We start from the raw sequence: 20133 nt of genomic DNA on the forward strand, positions 1-20133 counted from the left end.
AAAGGCACTGAAACTGCCACCCCCCTGAAAATGTTCAGTATCGATCTACAGAGCACATCTTAGAGAGAGGAGATGTGAGCCCTGGTGAGCCCTTTTTGACTCTGTGAAGAGTTGAATTAACACCGAGCAGTGCACTGTGTTGTACACAATCTGTGCCTGTTTTAAACATCACGATTTTGGCCTGGCGAGTTCAGACACGGCTGTGGCTTGGTGCTGGTCGCTCGATACTCAGTACTGCACTGGACAGCACGTATAATCGCATGCATTAATTGGGGGGAAAAACGTGATGCCTTAGCGGTGGATAAACCCTCAGTCCACCTATTTAATTAGTGTTCTGGGCCTGCAGTGTATGGTGCCAAAAAGATAGCAGCAGGAAAGTCGACTGCAGGATTATGAAATTTTATTGAGCGTTCAGTTTGGCTTGACAGGGACATTGTTTTAGAAATAGAAACTGGGGGGGGGGGGGGTTCAGTAAATAGCCGTGGGCCCTTGGCGCTAAGTAGCATGTCCCTGGCCGTGAGCGATCCTGCAGCTGCTGCGGACGGCCTCGTTTAAATTAATTAATAATCCCGCGGCTGTGCTTCGGGTGGAAACACGCGGCTTCCACAGATGGCGGCTCTACGGTATTCAGGGTGCTTTCATACTGTATCTCCTGTGCATTTAGGGCTCATACTGTATCTCCTGTGCATTTAGGGCTCATACTGTATCTCCTGTGCATTTAGGGCTCATACTGTATCTCCTGTGCATTTAGGGCTCATACTGTATCTCCTGTGCATTTAGGGCTCATACTGTATCTCCTGTGCATTTACGGCTCATTATGTATCTCCTGTGCATTTAGGGCTCATACTGTATCTCCTGTGCATTTAAGGCTCTCTCATACTGTATCTCCTGTGCATTTAGGGCTCTTCCTGTGTGTGTCTTTGTCTGTGTCTGCATGCGTGGGTGCGTGCGTGCATGCATGTTTGCAGGTTTGCGTGCCCCTGTGTGTTGCATATCCAAAATCCACAGTAACAGTCAACCCCCAGAAAATGCCCTTTAGACCATTAGAATACTGTGTATGAGTAATGTCTTAATATGTCCCTCCCTAAAAAATGGTACACCAAATTAATCAGCACATGATTCTGTTTGTTAATATAGAACTTAAACACAATACAGCGACACCACTTTTAAATCAGCCTGCTTTATATCACCCTAGGATGCAAATAGCCTGCCTGATAGTATACGTCTTGTGTATGAAAATGAGTGTGGCGTACATGGCTGAATATAACAGTGAATAAATATTTAAATAATTAAAACGGCATCAAAGAATCATGAGTCTTTTGAGTCATGCTTTTCTTGGTTTATTGCTCATTGTCTATCTGCTCGAGGGAAAATGCGTAGAACGTATTATCACTCATTGGCTTACAAACTAGCAAGCAGTACCAGCTTTGCAAAATCACGGTGGTCCAGAGGCGGCCGCATCATTAGCAATTACGCTCGGCTTCTTAGGATCCAGCGGAACACGCGGCGCATGCTGTCGCCGCGGAGAACGGAACGCTCCCGGGGAAGGTTCCGGAATCCCGCCGCGAGGCCGACTACTCTGCCGAGGGGCTTTTGATGGTGGGGAGCAGGGCGTATGTCTGGGTCCAGAACTGAACGAAGCGGGTCCTCAGCTTCTGCCTGACCGAGTCCCTGTTCATCTTCTCGTTGATCTCCAGGTACTGGTGTTCTGAGCCGGTGAAACGAGGCCAGGCGACGGGGACATCGGACTCTCCTTTATTGGGGTCACTGTGTGGGAGAGGCCAGAGGAGAGTAAAGTGTAAGTAGGCGGGGCCAGAGGACAGTAACGAGTAAGTAGGCGGGGCCACTGAACTGGCATACTCGGAGATAATTAGATGTATAAATCCAGGTTCAGAATGTAAAAGTCCTCCCCAGTATTTTGTTCTAATTAACTGGATCTGCTAATTAGCACAATTCTTCAGCCAGGAGGTAGAACTAATTAGTGAAATCAGCTGGCTGAGTTCATGGGTCAAAGGAACACACGGCAGGACTTTTACTTTCTGACCCTTAGACTTTTCACCTCTGGTTATAATGACATAGCTGCATAATGAAAGAGCTACTGATTTTCTACTGATTAAAAAGACATGCTGTCATACAGGAATATATAAAATTCAAGATATAAGTAATTTTAGGTTTAAAGGTGCAGTGTGTCGAATTTAGTGGCATCTAGCGGAACGGACTTGGCAGAAATGGAATATAATATTCATAAGTATGTTTTAATTAGTGTATAATCCCATGAAAATAAGAATCGTTGTGTTTTCATTACCTTAGAATGAGCCCTTTTATATCTACATAGGGAGCGGGTCCTCTTCCACAGAGGCCGCCATGTTGCACCGCCATGTTTCTACAGTAGCCCAGAACAGGCAAACAGCTCGAGAGAGGGCCTTGGCTTTGGCGTTTTTTTTATTTTTTTTTATCGCATTTTTAATTTTGGTGGGTGGCACGAATGCACCGGTTGGAAAACAAAGAAGAAGAAAGAAGAGACTGAGTGGTCATATATTGCCTTGCACAATCCGTTTGTGAAATATACGCACATTTGTGATGCCTGGGTATCTTCCAAAATAGCTGTGCATAATACCACACGTTGTTTACGGCGTTGTCGCCCTTTTTACTACAGTCTGGCTTGATTGAAAATCCATTTATTCAGTAGGCGAGAGTATATGCTTTCTAACGATGTATAACATGTCTGATTTTGCTTTTGGAATAGCGTTTTATTGGTCAGCGTAATCAAAAGTTTTGTTATCATCGCATTCACTTACGCATTCACTCTGTGGTAGCAGTAAAAGACGCTGCACCTAACGAAACAGTGCCAACGATTTTTCATAATTTCTTGGAAAATACTATTATTATTGAGGGCTTCTGGGCATAGCTAAGCCATATGTTTGCTGATAGACCTGGCTGACATCATTTTCTGGTGTAAGACAGAAGCAGATAGAAATATGTCATTGGTTTACTGTCTCTGTCTCTATCTTTTGAAAACAGGTAAGATTTCATCATTGCTATTTAAGTATTACTGCTCAAAATATTTTGGTTATATACGTTATTTTTGAAAATGGGTGTCTTTAAATAGGTTAGTGGTATTTTATAATGAAGGTATTTCACACCATAATGTAATCGTTAATTAGTAGTGTAATAGTTTTCGTGACGCATCATGTCTTTCTATGATTTACCATGCAAAGCAGTTAACGTTAGCTAACGTTAGCAATGAAACGCTACCACAATGCGGAACAATTAACTGTCATAATCGCTACCTTACTTGTAAGCTATGACCTATAGTTTTACAGACTAAATATCTAACTACAATTTATAAATCTACCAAGGAACCTCATCGCTTGACATTTTTTGAACTTATAGGCCACCGTAGCTTCTCCTACGTCGTTGGAAAGGGAGGGGTGAGGAGGTGGGGGGGGGAGTGTGGGTGGGGGTGGGGGGGTATTTAGTTGGTTGCAATCTGCAACCTCACCGCTAGATACCACTAAATTCTACACACTGCACCTTTAAAACCAGCCACATACTGTAACATATCTTGTAAAAATATGAATAATGCAATTTTCTTTCTTACTTCTATTTCAAAACATTTTTATAAACATGAAGGAGGGTGGTGAGTGTGATTCCCAGCTTGCCTTTTGGTAGATTGCCAAACCAAAAAATGTACTTTCAGAACAAGGTAAAGTAATTCAGACACAAGAGTAATAAGGCACGTCCAAAATGAAATATGGAGAACTCTATGGCTTCATATTTGCACTGTTTTGTGGTTGACTGAAACATAATGGTGGTGAAGCCTTTGTCGGACACACTAACTGTGCGTTGTTTCTTTGTGCAGCTTGGCATGCAGTACATTTAAACTGTAACTAAAAACTGGAAGCAAGATCTAAATATTTAATGAAGTCCTCTGCAAGACCTATGGTACAATGTATTGCAGAGTAGTCTCAGTGTGTGTGTGTGTCTGTGTGCATGTGTGTATGTGTGTGTGTACGCTTATGTGCGTGTGTGTATGTGTGTGTGCATGTGTGTGTACGTGTGCGTGTGCGCTTATGTGCGTGTGTGTGTGCACGTGTGTGTGTGTGCATACGTGTGTGTGTGCGCTTATGTGCGTGTGTGTGTGCACGTGTGCGTGTGTGCATACGTGTGTGTGAGCATACCACAGTGCTGTACAGGCCAGGGGGATGGTGTTTACCCAGTTCTGGCGAAGTTGGTCCAGTAGGCGATCATGTGGCGGGACACATCGCGGTGGCGGGGGGAGTAGGCGAGGGGCGTGGTGAAGGGCTTCCCGAAAACATACTGCAGATCATCGGCGTGGTCGGCCCCCATCCAGCCGGGGTAGGTGGTGATCAGGGACGGCACGGAGAACTGGTAGGAGTACGTGCGCCCGGTTCTGTAACAGACGGGATGGGAGAGGGTGGTGGGTAATATAACGCTGGTGAATGGAGTGTGTGTTACGGCTTGGTGCTGTAACAGTAATATGACGCTAGTGAATGGAGTGTGTGTTATGGCTTGGTGCTGTAACAGTAATATAGCGCTGGTGAATGGAGTGTGTGTTATGGCTTGGTGCTGTAACAGTAATATAGCGCTGGTGAATGGAGTGTGTGTTATGGCTTGGTGCTGTAACAGTAATATAACGCTGGTGAATGGAGTGTGTGTTATGTCTTGGTGCTGTAACAGTAATATAACGCTGGTGAATGGAGTGTGTGTTACGGCTTGGTGCTGTAACAGTAATATAGCGCTGGTGAATAGAGACAGGCCTGTGTGTTATGGCTTGGTGCTGTAACAGTAATATAGCGCTGGTGAATGGAGTGTGTGTTATGTCTTGGTGCTGTAACAGTAATATAGCGCTGGTGAATGGAGTGTGTGTTACATCTTGGTGCTGTAACAGTAATATAACGCTGGTGAATGGAGTGTGTGTTACGTCTTGGTGCTGTAACAGTAATATAACGCTGGTGAATGGAGTGTGTGTTACGTCTTGGTGCTGTAACAGTAATATAACACTGATGGATGCAGACAGGCCCGTGCCTTACTTGGACATGTTCGCATGTTGGTAGAGAGCAGCCTGGGTGGGCACCAGGAAGATGAAGTCGGTCTCGATCTCAGTGATGGTCTGCTTGATGGTGGACTTGCTGGGGGTGGAGCCCCAGCTCTGGGTGTACTCCTTGTAGGCGAGGCTGGCCGCCTCCGGCCCCTTCTCCTTGGTCAGAGCATTCAGCAGCTCCATGGCCACCTCCCTGAGTCACAGAACAGCCACGGAAAGAAGGAGGAACATTGGACAGGATGTTTGGTACAGTTAGTAGCCAAACATTAGAAACATGGAAGCTGATTGGTTTCCATCAGAGGAGAGCCAATGAAAGAGGGTCAAGTGAGAAAATTAGATTACTAAGGAGGATCTGATCAGAAAAACAAGGTCATATCATTACATCTGAACTAAAATTGAAATCAAATGTCAAAATGCACTGCATACATTAGAAAAAAAACTTTTTAAACATTCCATTATCTAATTATCTCTGTTGAAAAATAATATACTATATGTCAATGAGTAAATAGCATAAACAAATGAAATGCAAATGTATTTTATCTGCCTGATTGCCTGGCACGCACACGCACACGCACACACACACACACACACATGCACACACGCACACACACGCACGCACACACACACGCACATACACACACACATGCACACACACACACACGCACACATTGCACGCACGCACACGCTGTACGACGTGTACGTTTCCTGTGTTGTTGCGGTTCTGCGGGGACTTCCCAGCATGCACTGCGGCAGACTCACGGGGGCGTGGGCTGCAGGGGCTGGTTGATCGAGGGCACGTCGATGCCGCAGAAGAGGTGGCCGTCCATGTTGTTGATGCCTGCGATGTAGTCGATGTCGGCGGCGTTGTGGAACAGGTTTCCCGGCTCGTCCGGCAGGAAGTCCCCGTCGATCACAGGTGTCAGGAGCAGGTTGAACACGATGGGGTCTGGGGAGGACAGGAAGTGGAACACCGCAGGTTCAAACGACTCACGCTCAGGGGTACGTCACCTTATCCTAAATAGTCACATATGCAGAATACACATGGAGAGCTGTCTACAAGGCAGTAGCACTTCTTAAGCACTGGATTTAAATTCTAATTCTCTTCTCATCTTTAAGATCGCTTTTTTAAACATGAGAACAGATATATCACGTCAGTGCAGCTGATTCATACACTTCTTTCCACACTAGGAGTTCTATTTGTGCAGTTCCTGTAGTGATGAGAGCTTATTTAACTTATATATACACATAGATATAATTAAATTTTGAATAAGAGCGTCTGATAAATAAATATAATGCAAATGGTTGATGTCTCTCTTTGTGGTGAGTGACTGGCACTTGTCTGATAGTCTGGGGGTCAGGCAGGGCGGTTGGGGTTGGATGGGGGTGAGTCGCTCTCGTCTGTTAGTCTGGCGGTCAGGCGGAGTGGTTGGGGTTGGATGGGGGTGAGTTGCTCTCGTCTGTTAGTCTGGCGGTCAGGCGGAGTGGTTGGGGTTGGATAGGGGGTGAGTCGCTCTTGTCTGTTAGTCTGGCGGTCAGGCGGAGTGGTTGGGGTTGGATAGGGGGTGAGTCGCTCTTGTCTGTTAGTCTGGGGGTCAGGCGGAGTGGTTGGGGTTGGATAGGGGGTGAGTCGCTCTCGTCTGTTAGTCTGGCGGTCAGGCGGAGTGGTTGGGGTTGGATAGGGGGTGAGTCGCTCTCGTCTGTTAGTCTGGCGGTCAGGCGGGGCAGTTGGGGTTGGATAGGGGGTGAGTCGCTCTCATTTGCCGGTCAGGCGGAGCAGTTCTGGGTTCTGGGGGCGGGACTCACTGGATGGAGAGCCATCCAGGTTTTGAGTGCCAGCCAGAGTGAGAGCCACAGGGTCTGTGATCTTCAGACACGGCATCATCCTCTCATCTGTGGGACAGCCCACCTTAATGGCGATCTGAGTGGGGAGAGAGAGAGAAGGAGAGAGAGGGGAAGAGAGAGAACAAAGGGAGAGAGAGAGAGAGCTTTTAGTATCTATTCTTTCTATAATTGGCAATGCTGTAATTGTTGATCTACACTACAGCAAAAAACATTTTTTTTTACAATTGTTTCTCTTTTGTTGTTTGTCACCAATGAAAGAACCTGGAAACTGAAACATGAAATGGAGAGAGAGAAAGGGGGAGAAACGGGTGGAGAGAAAAAAAGGAGGAGAGATGGAGATGGAGAAAGATACACATCCATGTCTTCAGAGCAGAGACTGGCCTAAGCCTGAGCCTCAGTGAGTGGAGGTGGGCAAGGCTAACACGGACCTAAACCGCCACCCCCCCCCCAGTAGGGCCTCACAGCGGACAGCCATCCCATAATCCCTGGCTCTGTAGTTCTCCCTCTAGTCTGAAGTGCACTGTGGTCACTGCTAGCCACTGTAGCTCAGTCCGGAAGAGTTCTGTCCACTGGAACCCAAACCCAGACGGGGAGAGAGCAGAACACGCACCTCCTCTGCCAGCGCCCGCGGGTTCCTGTTCACGGCCCAGGGGCTGAGGGCCACCCCGCTCTGAGAGATGCCCCTGCGGATCAGACCCCTGTTTTTGGGAGAGAGGAGCTGTGCGGGGAGACACATGCACACACATTTACAGTAACATTTACGCATTTAACATTAACATTTACACATTTAACATTAACATTTAGGAATTGTTGTTCATAAAACGCGCACACACGCACACACACCCACACACATACACACATGCAACAGGCATCAAAAACCTGCTGATATCACATTACATTACGTTACAGGCATTTAGCAGACACTCTTATCCAGAGCGACTGGAAAACTTTTTACACTGCATCCATTTATACAGTTGGATATATACTGAAGCAATGCAGGTTAAGTACCTTGCCCAAGAGTATAATGGCAGTGTCCTACCTGGGATTCGTACCTGTGACTGGTAGGTTACAATCCCAGTTCCTTAGCCATTATACTACACTGCCACATCACAACTCATCACCAATGTGCCACAGTGACGAGAAAGTCAATAGACGTGTGACCTGATGTTTTCAGATTTAACTCTCTGATTGGGTAATGTGCCCTGGGGAAAAGCACTTTCCTGTGCGATCTAACGGCAGGAAACAGTCATCTGAAATGAGGCGTGGGGGGAAGATGGCAGTGCGGTACAGGAAACAGTCATCTGAAATGAGGCGTGGGGGGAAGATGGCAGTGCGGGACAGGAAACAGTCATCTGAAATGAGGCGTGGGGGGAAGATGGCAGTGCGGGACAGGAAACAGTCATCTGAAATGAGGCGTGGGGGGAAGATGGCAGTGCGGGACAGGAAACAGTCATCTGAAATGAGGCGCGGGGGGAAGATGGCAGTGCGGGACAGGAAACACTCATCTGAAATCAGGCACGGGGGGAACATGGTGATGCGGAACAGGAAACACTCATGTGAAATGAGGCGTGGGGGGAACATGGCGGTGCGGGACGCATCCGAGCGTAACCGGGATAGGAGGGGGCGGCGACGGGGGCCGCTTACCTGGAAGCTGACGCTGGCGGCCCCGGCGGACTCGCCGAAGACGGTGATGTTGTCGGGGTCGCCTCCGAAGGCCCTGATGTTCCGGTGCACCCAGGCGATGCCGGCGTGCTGGTCCCACAGCCCATAATTCCCTGGGGCCGAGAGAAGAGCTGCCACGTTACGCGCCCTCACCCTTACCCTCTCCTCAAACCTTAACAAGGGGGCTGGGTTTGGGACAGAACTGGGACTCCCCATGCTACAGCAGGGTGCTGTTTAAGACCAGGACAGCCCTACAGACCGATACCCTCCAGCCGGTCATCCACTGTCCCGCAAGCTTGCCCACAGCAGTCAGCACGGGTGAGTCTGGATTCAGTAACAGTGCGGTTTTTTTAGGAGCTGGGCCTTTCAACAGTGAGTTACAGTTGAGAGTAATACAGGTGTACGGGTAAATTCAAAAGTATTGGGACAGCGACACAATTTTTGTTGCAGTCCCATTACATTTGCTCCCCTAAAATGGGAGGACTGCATATAAAAAAGCTGTAATTCCTACACAAATCACCCAGTGTGGACGAGAATACCCTCAAATTAAAGCTACAGTCACCATGCCAATAAGTGTAATATACAGCAACAAATAAACCAGACAGGCAGATGGCTGACCTTCAAGTGTCCCAAAAAATGGAGAAAGATCCAAGCAACCATGCTGCAGTACTACTCCTGCCCCCGCCCACCACTCCTGCCCCCACCCACCCCTCCTGTCCCCGCACATCCCCACCTGCCATGCCCGTCCCTGCCCACCCCTCCTGTCCCCACCCAGTCCCACCTGCCACACCTGTCCCCCTGTGCCACGCCCATCACTCCTGTCCCCACCCACCCCTCCTGTCCCCAGCCAGTCCCACTTATCCCCGCCCACCACTTCTGTCCCTGCCCATCCTCGCCCCCCCATCCTGTCCCCGCCCATTCCCACCTGCCACGCCCATCCCCACTGTGCCACGCCCTCACCTGGCCCGCTGGCATCGCCGCTGCTGAGGAACCCCAGGGTGCCCACGCGGTACCCCAGCGTAACCACAATGACGTTCCCCCGGTCAGCGATCTCCTCCCCGCTGTACAGGTAGTTGTCCAGAAAGTTGGCACCCATGGACCCCCCGACCAAGAAGGCACCGCCATAGAGGTAGACCATAACAGGCAGACCGGTGGACACTGCCAGAGGAGAGGGGACCAGACAGACAGACAGACAGACAGATAGACAGACAGATCAATCATATCCAAATTTTGACAGACAGACAGACACAGAAAAGAAAGACTGACAGAAAAATACCACAGATCGGTAAATGACTGATAATGGTAAGAGCAGTAAGATGAATGGAGTATGTATTGTAAAGATAGAGATAGAGCATGTAAATGTGTATACATAGAGTAGGTGATGTAGATAGATGGAGTAAGGGAATTGAGTATGCAGTCTAGATGGTTGGAGTAAGGGGGATTGGGTAAGTGCAGTAAATGGATGGAGTAGGGTTGGAGTAGGTACTGTAGATCGATGGAGGATGCGTGGAGTATACTGTAAATAGGTGGAGTAGAGAGTGGAGTACGGACTGTGGATGGATAGAGTAGGGGGTGGAGCAGGTACAGTAGATGGGTGGAGTATGGGTGGAGTAGGTACAGTAGTGGGGTGGAGTCGGTACAGTAGATGGGTGGAGTGGAAGTAGAGGAGGTACTGTAGATGTGTGGAGTAGGGGTAGAGTAGGGGTGGAGTAGGTACAGTATATGGGAGGAGTAAGAGTGGCATAGGTACAGTAGATGGGTGGAGTCCGGGTGGAGTAGGTACTGTAGATGGGTGGAGTAGGGGTAGATTAGGTACTGTAGATGAGTGGAGTAGGGGTAGAGTAGGGGTGGAGTGAGTACAGTAAATGGGTGGAGTAGTGGTGGAGTAGGTACAGTAGATGGGTGGAGTAGGTACAGTAGATAGGAGGAGTAGGGGTGGTACAGTAGATGGGTGGAGTAGTGGGTGGAGTAGGTACAGTAGATGGATGGAGTAGGGGTAGAGTATGGATGGAGTAGGTACAGTAGATGGGTACAGTAGTGGGTGAAGTAGGTACAGTAGATGGGTAGAGTAGTGGGTGGAGTAGATGCTGTAGATGGGTCGAGTGGATACAGAAGATGGGTGGACTAAGGGTAGAGTAGGAGTGGAGTAGGTACAGTAGATGGGTACAGTAGTGGGTGGAGTAGGTACAGTCGATAGGAGGAGTAGGGGTGGAGTAGGGGTGAAGTAGGTACAGTAGATGGGTGCAGTAGGGGTAGAGTAGGTTGTGGAGTAGGGGTAGAGTAGGGGTTGAGTAGGTACAGTAGATGGGTGCAGTAGGGGTGGAGTAGGTACAGTAGTTGGGTGCAGCAGTGGGTGAGGTAGTGGGTACAGTAGATGGGAGGAGTAAGGATGGAGTAGGTACAGCAGATGGGTGGAGTAAGGGTGGAATAGGTACAGTCGTTGGGTGGAGTAGGGGTGGAGTAGGTACAGTAGATGGATGGAGTAGGGGTAGAGTAGGAGTGGAGTAGGTACAGTCGATAGGAGGAGTAGGGGTGGAGTAGGGGTGGAGTAGGTGCTGTAGATGGGTACAGTAGTGGGTGGAGTAGGTACAGTAGGTGGGAGGAGTAGGGGTGGAGTAGGGGTGGAGTAGGTGCTGTAGATATAGTACCTGATCGGCCCTGCGGGACCCAGATGTTCAGGTAGAGGCAGTCCTCACTGCCACGAGTCTCAGTCTGAATCAGATTCACCTGCATGCACCTCCTGGCAAACTTCTTGGCCTTCAGTACCCCTGCAGAGAATAAATAATGATTAACACAGCGAGATATGAAATACTGGCTCTAAAAACATGGCATGAGAGTCTATTCAAACGTAGCAGTTACTAATATGCACTATATGATCAAAAGTATCTGGACACCCCTTAGTCTGGGGCCGTTTTTCATGGTTTCATAGTTTCAGTGAAGGCTAATCTTAATGCTACAGCATACAATCACATTCTAGACGATTCTGTGCTTCCCCAACAGTTTGGGGAAGACCCTTTCCTGTTTCAAAACCATGTCAATGGTTTTGTCAAGAACGGTGTGGAAGAGCTAGACTGGCCTGCACAGAGCCCTGACCCCAACCCCATCCAACACCTTTGGGATCAACTGGAAAGCCAACTGCGGGCCAGGCCTAACCGCCCAATCAGTGCCCGACCTCACTAGTGTTCTTCTGGCTGAATGGAAGCAAATACCAGCAGCAATGCTTCCACATCTAGTATAATGTCTTCCTAGAAGAGTGAAGGTTGTTATAGAAGCAAAGGGTGGACCAACTAATATTAATGGCTATAATTTTGGATGAGATGTTGGATGTCAGGTGTCCACATACTTTTGGCCGTATACTGTATGATGATAGATGAAGGTTATATATTTTCGTATGCACATTCTGAAAAGACATTATTTATGTGCTGGATTCAGTATTTTGATATTACTGGGATACTGTATTTGTTTGAGCGTGAGGCTCTGGATGAGCTCGGGGCTGTGGCAGAGCACACCTTCCCAGCCAGGATGGGGTTGTGGTTTCTCAAAACGCTGTGGCTGGGCGGCGAAAGGAATCCCCTTGAACACGTCCATGTAGCGGAAGAGCCCCACGTGAATGTTTTTCCCCTCTACCATGCCTCCCTCTGTGAGCACCGGCCCCAGCTGAGAACAGAGACGCACACCCCGGTGCGTGAACAAATACTGCATACAGACACGTACACAGAAACACGCTGTACACACATAAGCATACACGCACACACAGACACATGCTGTACACACACAAGCATGCATGCACACACAGACACATGCTGTACACACACAAGCATACACGCACACACGCTGTACACACATAAGCATACACGCACACACAGACACATGCTGTACACACACAAGCATGCATGCACACACAGACACATGCTGTACACACACAAGCATGCATGCACACACAGACACATGCTGTACACACACAAGCATGCATGCACACACAGACACACGCTGTACACACAAGCATACATGCACATGCACACACACGCTGGACACACACAAGTATACATGCACACAGAGACACAGGTGCATTCACACATATACGATGATATTGGATATTTAATGTACAACATATACTGTACGCACATACACAGATACAAGCTTTTGCTCACACAAACACACATATGTACACACACATGGACACACACACACACACACATCTGTTAAAGGGACATTGCATAGCTGTTCACCGAAAATAGAATTGCCAAAAAAACTGACCTTGAAACATAGTGGAGCTTATTATTGTTAGAAAACCAGAGATAGATGCAAATGTCACATTTAAAATTTAAGTGGGGTAATCTCATTCATCATTTTTATTTTTGGGAAGTCTTTTTATCTCTGCTGTTTTGAAAAATGCAGTTTAGCAAATACTAAAGAGCAAATTAAATTATATTTCCTGATACCAAAGGGAAATGTAATGGATGCACCAAACAAACAAAACAACAAAAGTTTTTAAAATACTTTCCATGTCCAGGTAAACACTTTCCCTGGGTTTTGACCACCCATGAGACGAATATACATTGTGCTTCTGAGTCAGATGACGTGAAGACGTGTTATCGTTGTAGTATTCCTGCTGACAGGCAGCTGCAACATTCATTAACAATATTTCAGTAGTCTGAGCCAGAACAAACATGCTCAAGGTCTTTGCACATCTGTGTGCGCGTTGGTGTATGTGCACTAAAATAAATGTAGAGATCTGTGATAGACCGTACATATAGACCACAATACAGTTTCATGATAACGGAGATGTTGAACAAACCACATAAAGGGTATACAAAGTTCAGTCGTACATTCACTACCCTATTTCTTTAAAAGGACATTTTGCATAACTGGACTAGTTTGCAGACCAGGTCAATAAATCTGCTTTAAAAAGATACCTCAAAATGTCCAGATTTCGCAATTAAATAATTGAAAATGTCTACTGGATTAGAGTTTAAATAAATATTTTTTAGCAAACCATAATAAAAATAAAATAATAAGATTTGAAAAATTAACCCTCGCGAAAGTGTCAAGTTTGACATACCAACATGGCCAGTCATTGGGCATCTTTAAAAAGCAATAATCAAACAAAAAAGGGATATCTTGCACTAGGGATTATTTTTAAATCAAACCTGCAAGAATGGGATGACAGGTGGCAAAATGATGTGTAATCAGACCCTCTCCTTCTTTCTAAAACAGGGGTGTCAAACTCCAGTCCTGGAGGGCTGCAGTGTCTGCTGCTTTTGTGATTTCCTTTTAATCAGCAGCCAATTAAGGCCTTGGAAACAAGGCATGCATGCACAAGATGTGGATCTTTTGCCAGTCAATGACTTAATTTAAGCACTTACTGTAGGTGCAGGAACACATCAAAAACCAGTAGACACAGCAGCCCTGCAGGACTTGTGTTTGAGATCCCCGTTTAACATTTGAAGTCTGTATCACGAAGCTGGATTACTGAGTTAGCTGGATTACTGCACTGAGTAAAACCCGGAACCCTCCTCAAATCTGGGACATGGACTGTAAAAACAGCTGTTCCGGGTTTTACTCAGCACAGTCATCCAGCTAACTCAGTAATCCTGCTTTGTGATACAGGTCTTTACTCTGCGCAGTCATCCAGCTAACTCAGTAATCCTGCTTTGTGATACAGGTCTTTACTCAGCGCAGTTATCCAGCTAACTCAGTAACCCTGCTCTGTGATACAGGGTTTTACTCAGTGCAGTTATCCAGCTAACTCAGTAATCCTGCTTTGTGATACAGGTCTTTACTCAGCGCAGTTATCCAGCTAACTCAGTAACCCTGCTCTGTGATACAGGGTTTTACTCAGTGCAGTTATCCAGCTAACTCAGTAATCCTGCTTTGTGATACAGGTCTTTACTCAGCGCAGTTATCCAGCTAACTCAGTAATCCTGCTTTATGATACAGGTCTTTACTCAGCACAGTTATCCAGCTAACTCAGTAATCCTGCTTTGTGATACAGGTCTTTACTCAGCGCAGTTATCCAGCTAACTCAGTAATCCTGCTTTATGATACAGGTCTTTACTCAGCACAGTTATCCTATCGGCTCAAATTAATGCCATATTAATAATTTAAAAAAAATATTTTGCATTTGTAAGGAATGACTTGTGCTTGCAACTTATGATTTGTGTTTGTACATTGCGAGTTGAAACTGAAACAAAGTATTTTGTACTTGTAAGCAATGACTTGTGCTTGCAACTTATGGTTCGTGTTTGTACTCTGGAAGTTTAACCTGTAAAAAAACGTTGTGTTTGTGGATATAGATTTTCGTGAGGGTGTAGGGTCACGTCTGTAAATTAAAATCTACATGTGTTTTGTGATCTGAAGTGGTTTATTAACATTTGTGAACAGAAAAAGTACGAATGCAAAACAGATTTTTACGTGCGACACTCCCTCTACATGCAATGTCCAGTTTACAAGAAGAAAGTTACAGACAAGCTGCTTCCGAATAGTCTTTTTTGCTTAGGAAGGTTCCTAACTGAGTGAAATGACCCGGAAGTATCTAAGTGGCAGCCATGATAACAGCTGTTCGAATTCTCTAAATGCTAAGGAAAGGTGTTTCAGTGCTTCCTATCTCATCTCCTTTAGCATAGGGCACACTGGACCGTCCTTCACGAAAGGAAAGGAGATAATTCCATCCCACAATCCCTTACAGCAGCAACATTTAAAGCGGAGCACCATTCAGCCGTTTACGGAAACAAACGATCAACATGACTGAGGTGTGTGGTGGTTCTTAAGCTATTATATGCATAGGCTTATAATCAGATCATAATCAGGATATTAACATTACACAGAAGTCTGTCTTTCAAGAAAAAGGGATATGAGACGTTTTTAGCCAGATTATGTTTCTAATTCAACATGTTTGAAACTTATGAATAATGATATGTACAGTGGTACATTTGGAGGCCTAACATGTTATTCCTATCTTGCATTAAATTTAATGAATTATTTTCATACAATCATACTAATTGGGATCCATGTCGTCGATAAATATGAGTGGACAGGAGGGTGAGCGTGAGCAACCATTCTCAATGTGACAACCATTTCGTTTCACTTTTGTGACTGGTAGCCTATATTCCTTTTTTATTTCAATTCCAACCTTGGTAATGAAGTAATATTTTTCACTGGTTTGTCCACGTTTATATAGCCTGCATGAAACAACACGATAAGAACGCACGGGGCGAAATATCTAAGATGCGCTTTTAGTAGTCCACCTTCGGAACATTGTAGTTTTACCACGGCAGACTCACGTCGTACACCTGCCGTCGCATAATTACGTAGCCTAGTGTAAGTGCAGTCGGATTCTCTTAGCACCGCGGTTGTCTTTTCCGAAATCCTTTTGAATTCTGCTTCACATCTTTCCTTAACCTCATGGCGTTTTCCATCGAGGTCAAGGAAAAGTGGTTAGGAAAAGACATAGGACGTAATTTTTTTTGACTATTCGGACGCAGCTATTTTGTTGACTATTCGGACGCACCCACAGACTTTTGTCACTGTTTTTACGCATCCAGTATGGAGAGCCAATCGTTCAAGGCATTTTCAACTATCCAATCAGCGCTCCAGTAGAGACCAGGGTTGCCAAGTTTGGCAATTTCCCCCATTGAGTCTCCAAGAACGTCGTTATTAACGAGTATATTGCAGGTTGGAGACTCCAGTGAATCAATGTGTAGGAAAATGATGTATGAACTAGATTTTCATAAAAAATATACTTATATATACACTACCGTGACTTCTGGAGTCGTTTTTGTGAGAGAATTTTACTTCCGCATCTTAAAAAACCCACCAAACCCGGAAGTGACGTAACAAAAGGGAGTGCAGTCAAGTTTTACAATAAGAAGAATGGGTACCATGTCATTCTAGTCAATATCTGGGAATAAATATTGAATAAATATACAACCTTACCATTGGTTTTACAAGTAGAGATGTCCCTTTTGAGACTGAGTGGTCTCATATTGTCTTGGACAATCTGTTTGTGAAATATACGTGCATTTGTTACGCCTTGGTACCTTGCAAAATAGTTGTGCGTAATACCACACGTGTTGTTTACGGCGTTGTTTCCCTTTTTAGTATGGTCTGGCTTGATTGACACTTCATTTATTCAGTAGGTGAGAGTATAGGCTTTCTAACGATGTATAACATGTCTAATTTTGCTTTTGGAATAGCGTTTTATAGGTCAGAGTAACGGAAAGTTTTCTCATCATCGCATTCACTTACACATTCACTCTGTGGTAGCAGATGCTGAACCTGACGAAAACGTTGTCAACGATATTTCGTAATTTCTTGGAAAGTAGGCATACTATTATTATTAAGGACTTCTGGGCATAGCTAACACATATGTTTACTGATAGACCTATCTGACATCGTTTTTTGGAGCAAAAAAAAACAAAAAACAAGCGAATAGAACACTATAATTGATTTACTGTCTCCGTCTCCATCTACTGAACACAGGTAAAATTTCATCATTGCTATGTAAGTATTACTGCTCAAAATATTTCGGTTATATAGCCTACGTTATTTTTGAAATTGAGTGTCTTTAAATAGGTTAGTGGTATTATACAATGTGGATATTTCGGTATTATATAATGTGGATATTTCACACTGTAATGTAAGCGTTAGTAGTTTAATAATTTTTACGAAATGTAGGCCTATACTTAACCTTGTCTGAAAATGACCATTTGAAAAGTTAATGCAGGATTTAATCATTTTTACAAGACATAAGGGCACAAATTCAGAGGAAATAGAGGGAGGAGAGAGAGAGAAGGGGGAGAGAGATGCGGCAGTGAAGTCCCGTCTCTTCATCTGCACAAAACACTGATTATGATTATCCCGCCCTATCAATGTTTGTCCAAGATTCAACATCTAAGGAAATCAACAACATACTTACTAATTTTGCTTGGAAAAACAGACACCACCACCTAAAAAAAGAAATACTCTCAGGGTCCAAAAAAAGAAGGTGGATTTGAATTATTAATTTTTACTGATTTAAATAACACATTTAAAGTAAAATGGATTAAGGAATGTCTTAAAGCCCCAAGCTCTATTTGGTATTTTATTCCAAACAATATTTTTAGAAAGTTGGGTGGTGTTTATTTTTTACTTACTTATAATTTTAACATTACCAAATTGCCTATTATTTTATCAACAGGCCTTCCTAGCTTGGAAATTATGTTGCATACATAACTTTTCCCCACACAAAACCATCATATGGAATAATGGAGACATCACTGTTGGAAATTTTTTTTATCTTTAAGCAAAATTGGGTTGATAAAGGCATTATTTATGTAAGTGATCTCTATGATGCCAATGGTTTATTGTTTAATTATGAACAATTTCTTCTTGTTAAATCCTTTCCTGTTACAAGCAGATAATTTAATTATATAATGAAAGCTATTCCTAATGGTCTATCCCATTTAATGAAAAGTCATCTTCAATTTCAAGATGGATAGAACTCCTTTTGATGACATATGGTATTGACATTATAAATGCTAAATGCAAAAATAAACATATATGTAATACATTCTATGAAAGAAGGAAAATTACTCCTAGAGGAAAAGTTTTTTGGGACAACATTTTTATAGGTAATGACTGGCAGAGGACATGGCTTTTACCTTATAAATTCTGTATTACCAATGAAATTAAAGAAGTACATATCAAAATTATATCCAACAAATATATATTTATCCAAATTTTTAGATACTGAAAAGAAATGTAAAGATTCTGGTTCAGTGATGAACCAGAATCTTTAACACATTTATTTTACCATTGAATACATTCAATTACTTTTTGGACTCGAATGAAAGCTGATATATTGTGTAAAACTAATCATAATATTAAAATTGAATGCAAAAATGTCATTACATGATAAATATAAGATTGAATTAATTGTAAACTTATTGATTCTATATGGTAAATTTCACATAGATAAAAGCAAAATAACAAAAGTCACCCCCCATTTCACTGGATTTTTATTTGAATTTAAAGAATATATTAAGACTCAAATTTATAAACACTAAAAAAAGTAATAGAACTGTCAAACTGTACGATGAACTCTTTAAAGAAGCATAATGTGTGTTTTTGTTTACCATAATTTTATATTAACAAAGTTTATTTATCCCAACTCTTTCTCTTCAATTATTATTATTATTATTTATTTAGCTAAATTCATATTCTTGCATCTGCAATGTTTGTACATTTGAATGTTTTTCAAGAAAGACTAAAAAAATTATAAAAATACCAAATTCTCCACCAGGCGGCAATGTCGAGCATTGTATAGTTTTTAGGGGAAAAAATCTAATTCATTACGTACATGTGTGAGATACTTTTAAAATCAATGTGTAAGTAACCTTATAGTCTTTGGTCATAATATAAGCATTTTAAAATCATGATTTTGACTGCACAGGATCTTTCAAATAGTATACTAGTCAAGTCAGGTCAGTTTATTTATAAAGCACATTTAAAAACAACAGAAGTTGACCAAAGTGCTGTACAAGGAAAATAAAAAGCATCGAATAAATTAAATACTAGTATCTAATAGTATAAAAATATTTTATTCGTATTCTTTTTTCTATTAAAATCACTATATCAAAATTCAATTAACAAATTGTTGGGAAATGGTTGCACACAACCATTTCTTGAAGGACCTTTTCAAGCACTTAATGAAAAAGGATCTGTTTTTCTCGGTATTCTAGTACTTACATTTCTTGCCATAAATTTCAAGCACTTTAAGTACTTCACGCACCCTGGAAGAACAGTGATGTGATATTATTGGTTATTAATAAAAGGTCTCGGTGCTCCGCACTTACGGAAGCCGCTGACGCCGACCCCAGGCACAGGGCCACCACCACCGCAATCTCCAGCACGGTCATCGCAGATCAGCTGTGTACCGTAAGACCGCACAACGGCGTTTCCGCTGGCTATTTATGCAAGAGTGATTCCGTATCTTTCCCCAAACCATTATCGCTCGCTCGGTGCTATTTTAAACCGCCGTTGCACAACCTCCATTTCGTATGATGCCATAACGTGGTCGCGGAGAAAATCGCACAAAAAACCACGAGTGGCCTTGTGGTAAGAGCACGTTTCATTTCTTTCCCCTCAGCTTTGTGCTAATACAAACAGAAACAGCATGATACAGCATGAGCGATAAATGCACAGGAGATACAGTATGAGAAAGAGCCCTAAATGCACAGAAGATACAGCATGAGCCCTAAATGCACAGGAGAGACAGTATGAGCCCTAAATGCACACCACACTGAGCACTACACACCACACCACTCCACGCTGAGCGTTACACACCACACTGAGCGCTACACACCACGCAGAGCGCTACACACCACACCACACTGAGCGCTACACACCACGCTGAGCGCTACACACCACACCACACTGAGCGCTACACACCACGCTGAGCGTTGCACACCACACTGATCGCTACACACCACGCTGAACACTACACACCACACTGAGCACACCACACCACACTGAGCGCTACACACCACGCTGAGCGTTGCACACCACACTGATCGCTACACACC

At 44.2% G+C, this 20133-nt stretch overlaps 1 protein-coding gene across 1 annotated transcript; it reads right to left on the bottom strand.

The window, feature by feature from the left end:
- Positions 1–1519: 1519 nt before the first annotated feature.
- On the bottom strand, positions 1520–19502 carry LOC118212389 (bile salt-activated lipase-like). The gene is made up of 11 exons (XM_035390208.1): positions 19405–19502; positions 12079–12226; positions 11218–11337; positions 9530–9727; positions 8552–8682; positions 7518–7625; positions 6869–6983; positions 5825–6011; positions 5055–5258; positions 4217–4414; positions 1520–1767 (listed from the first exon to the last, which is right to left on the bottom strand). Exons 1-11 carry the CDS (start codon positions 19465–19467, stop codon positions 1575–1577), a joined length of 1665 nt encoding a protein of 554 aa, XP_035246099.1. The 5' UTR covers positions 19468–19502; the 3' UTR covers positions 1520–1574.
- Positions 19503–20133: the final 631 nt, after the last annotated feature.

The sequence above is a fragment of the Anguilla anguilla genome, chromosome 14 (genome assembly GCF_013347855.1).
Source record: "Anguilla anguilla isolate fAngAng1 chromosome 14, fAngAng1.pri, whole genome shotgun sequence".
NCBI lineage: Eukaryota > Metazoa > Chordata > Actinopteri > Anguilliformes > Anguillidae > Anguilla > Anguilla anguilla.

Coding starts and splice junctions, on each gene's coding strand:
- LOC118212389 (XM_035390208.1), bottom strand. CDS start 19,467: ATGACCGTGCTGGAGATTGCGGTGGTGGTGGCCCTGTGCCTGGGGTCG. Junction 9,728..11,217: donor GGTCCCGCAGGGCCGATCAG/GTACTATATCTA, acceptor CTCCTCTGGCAG/TGTCCACCGGTCTGCCTGTT. Junction 1,768..4,216: donor ACCAACTTCGCCAGAACTGG/GTAAACACCATC, acceptor TCTCCCACACAG/TGACCCCAATAAAGGAGAGT.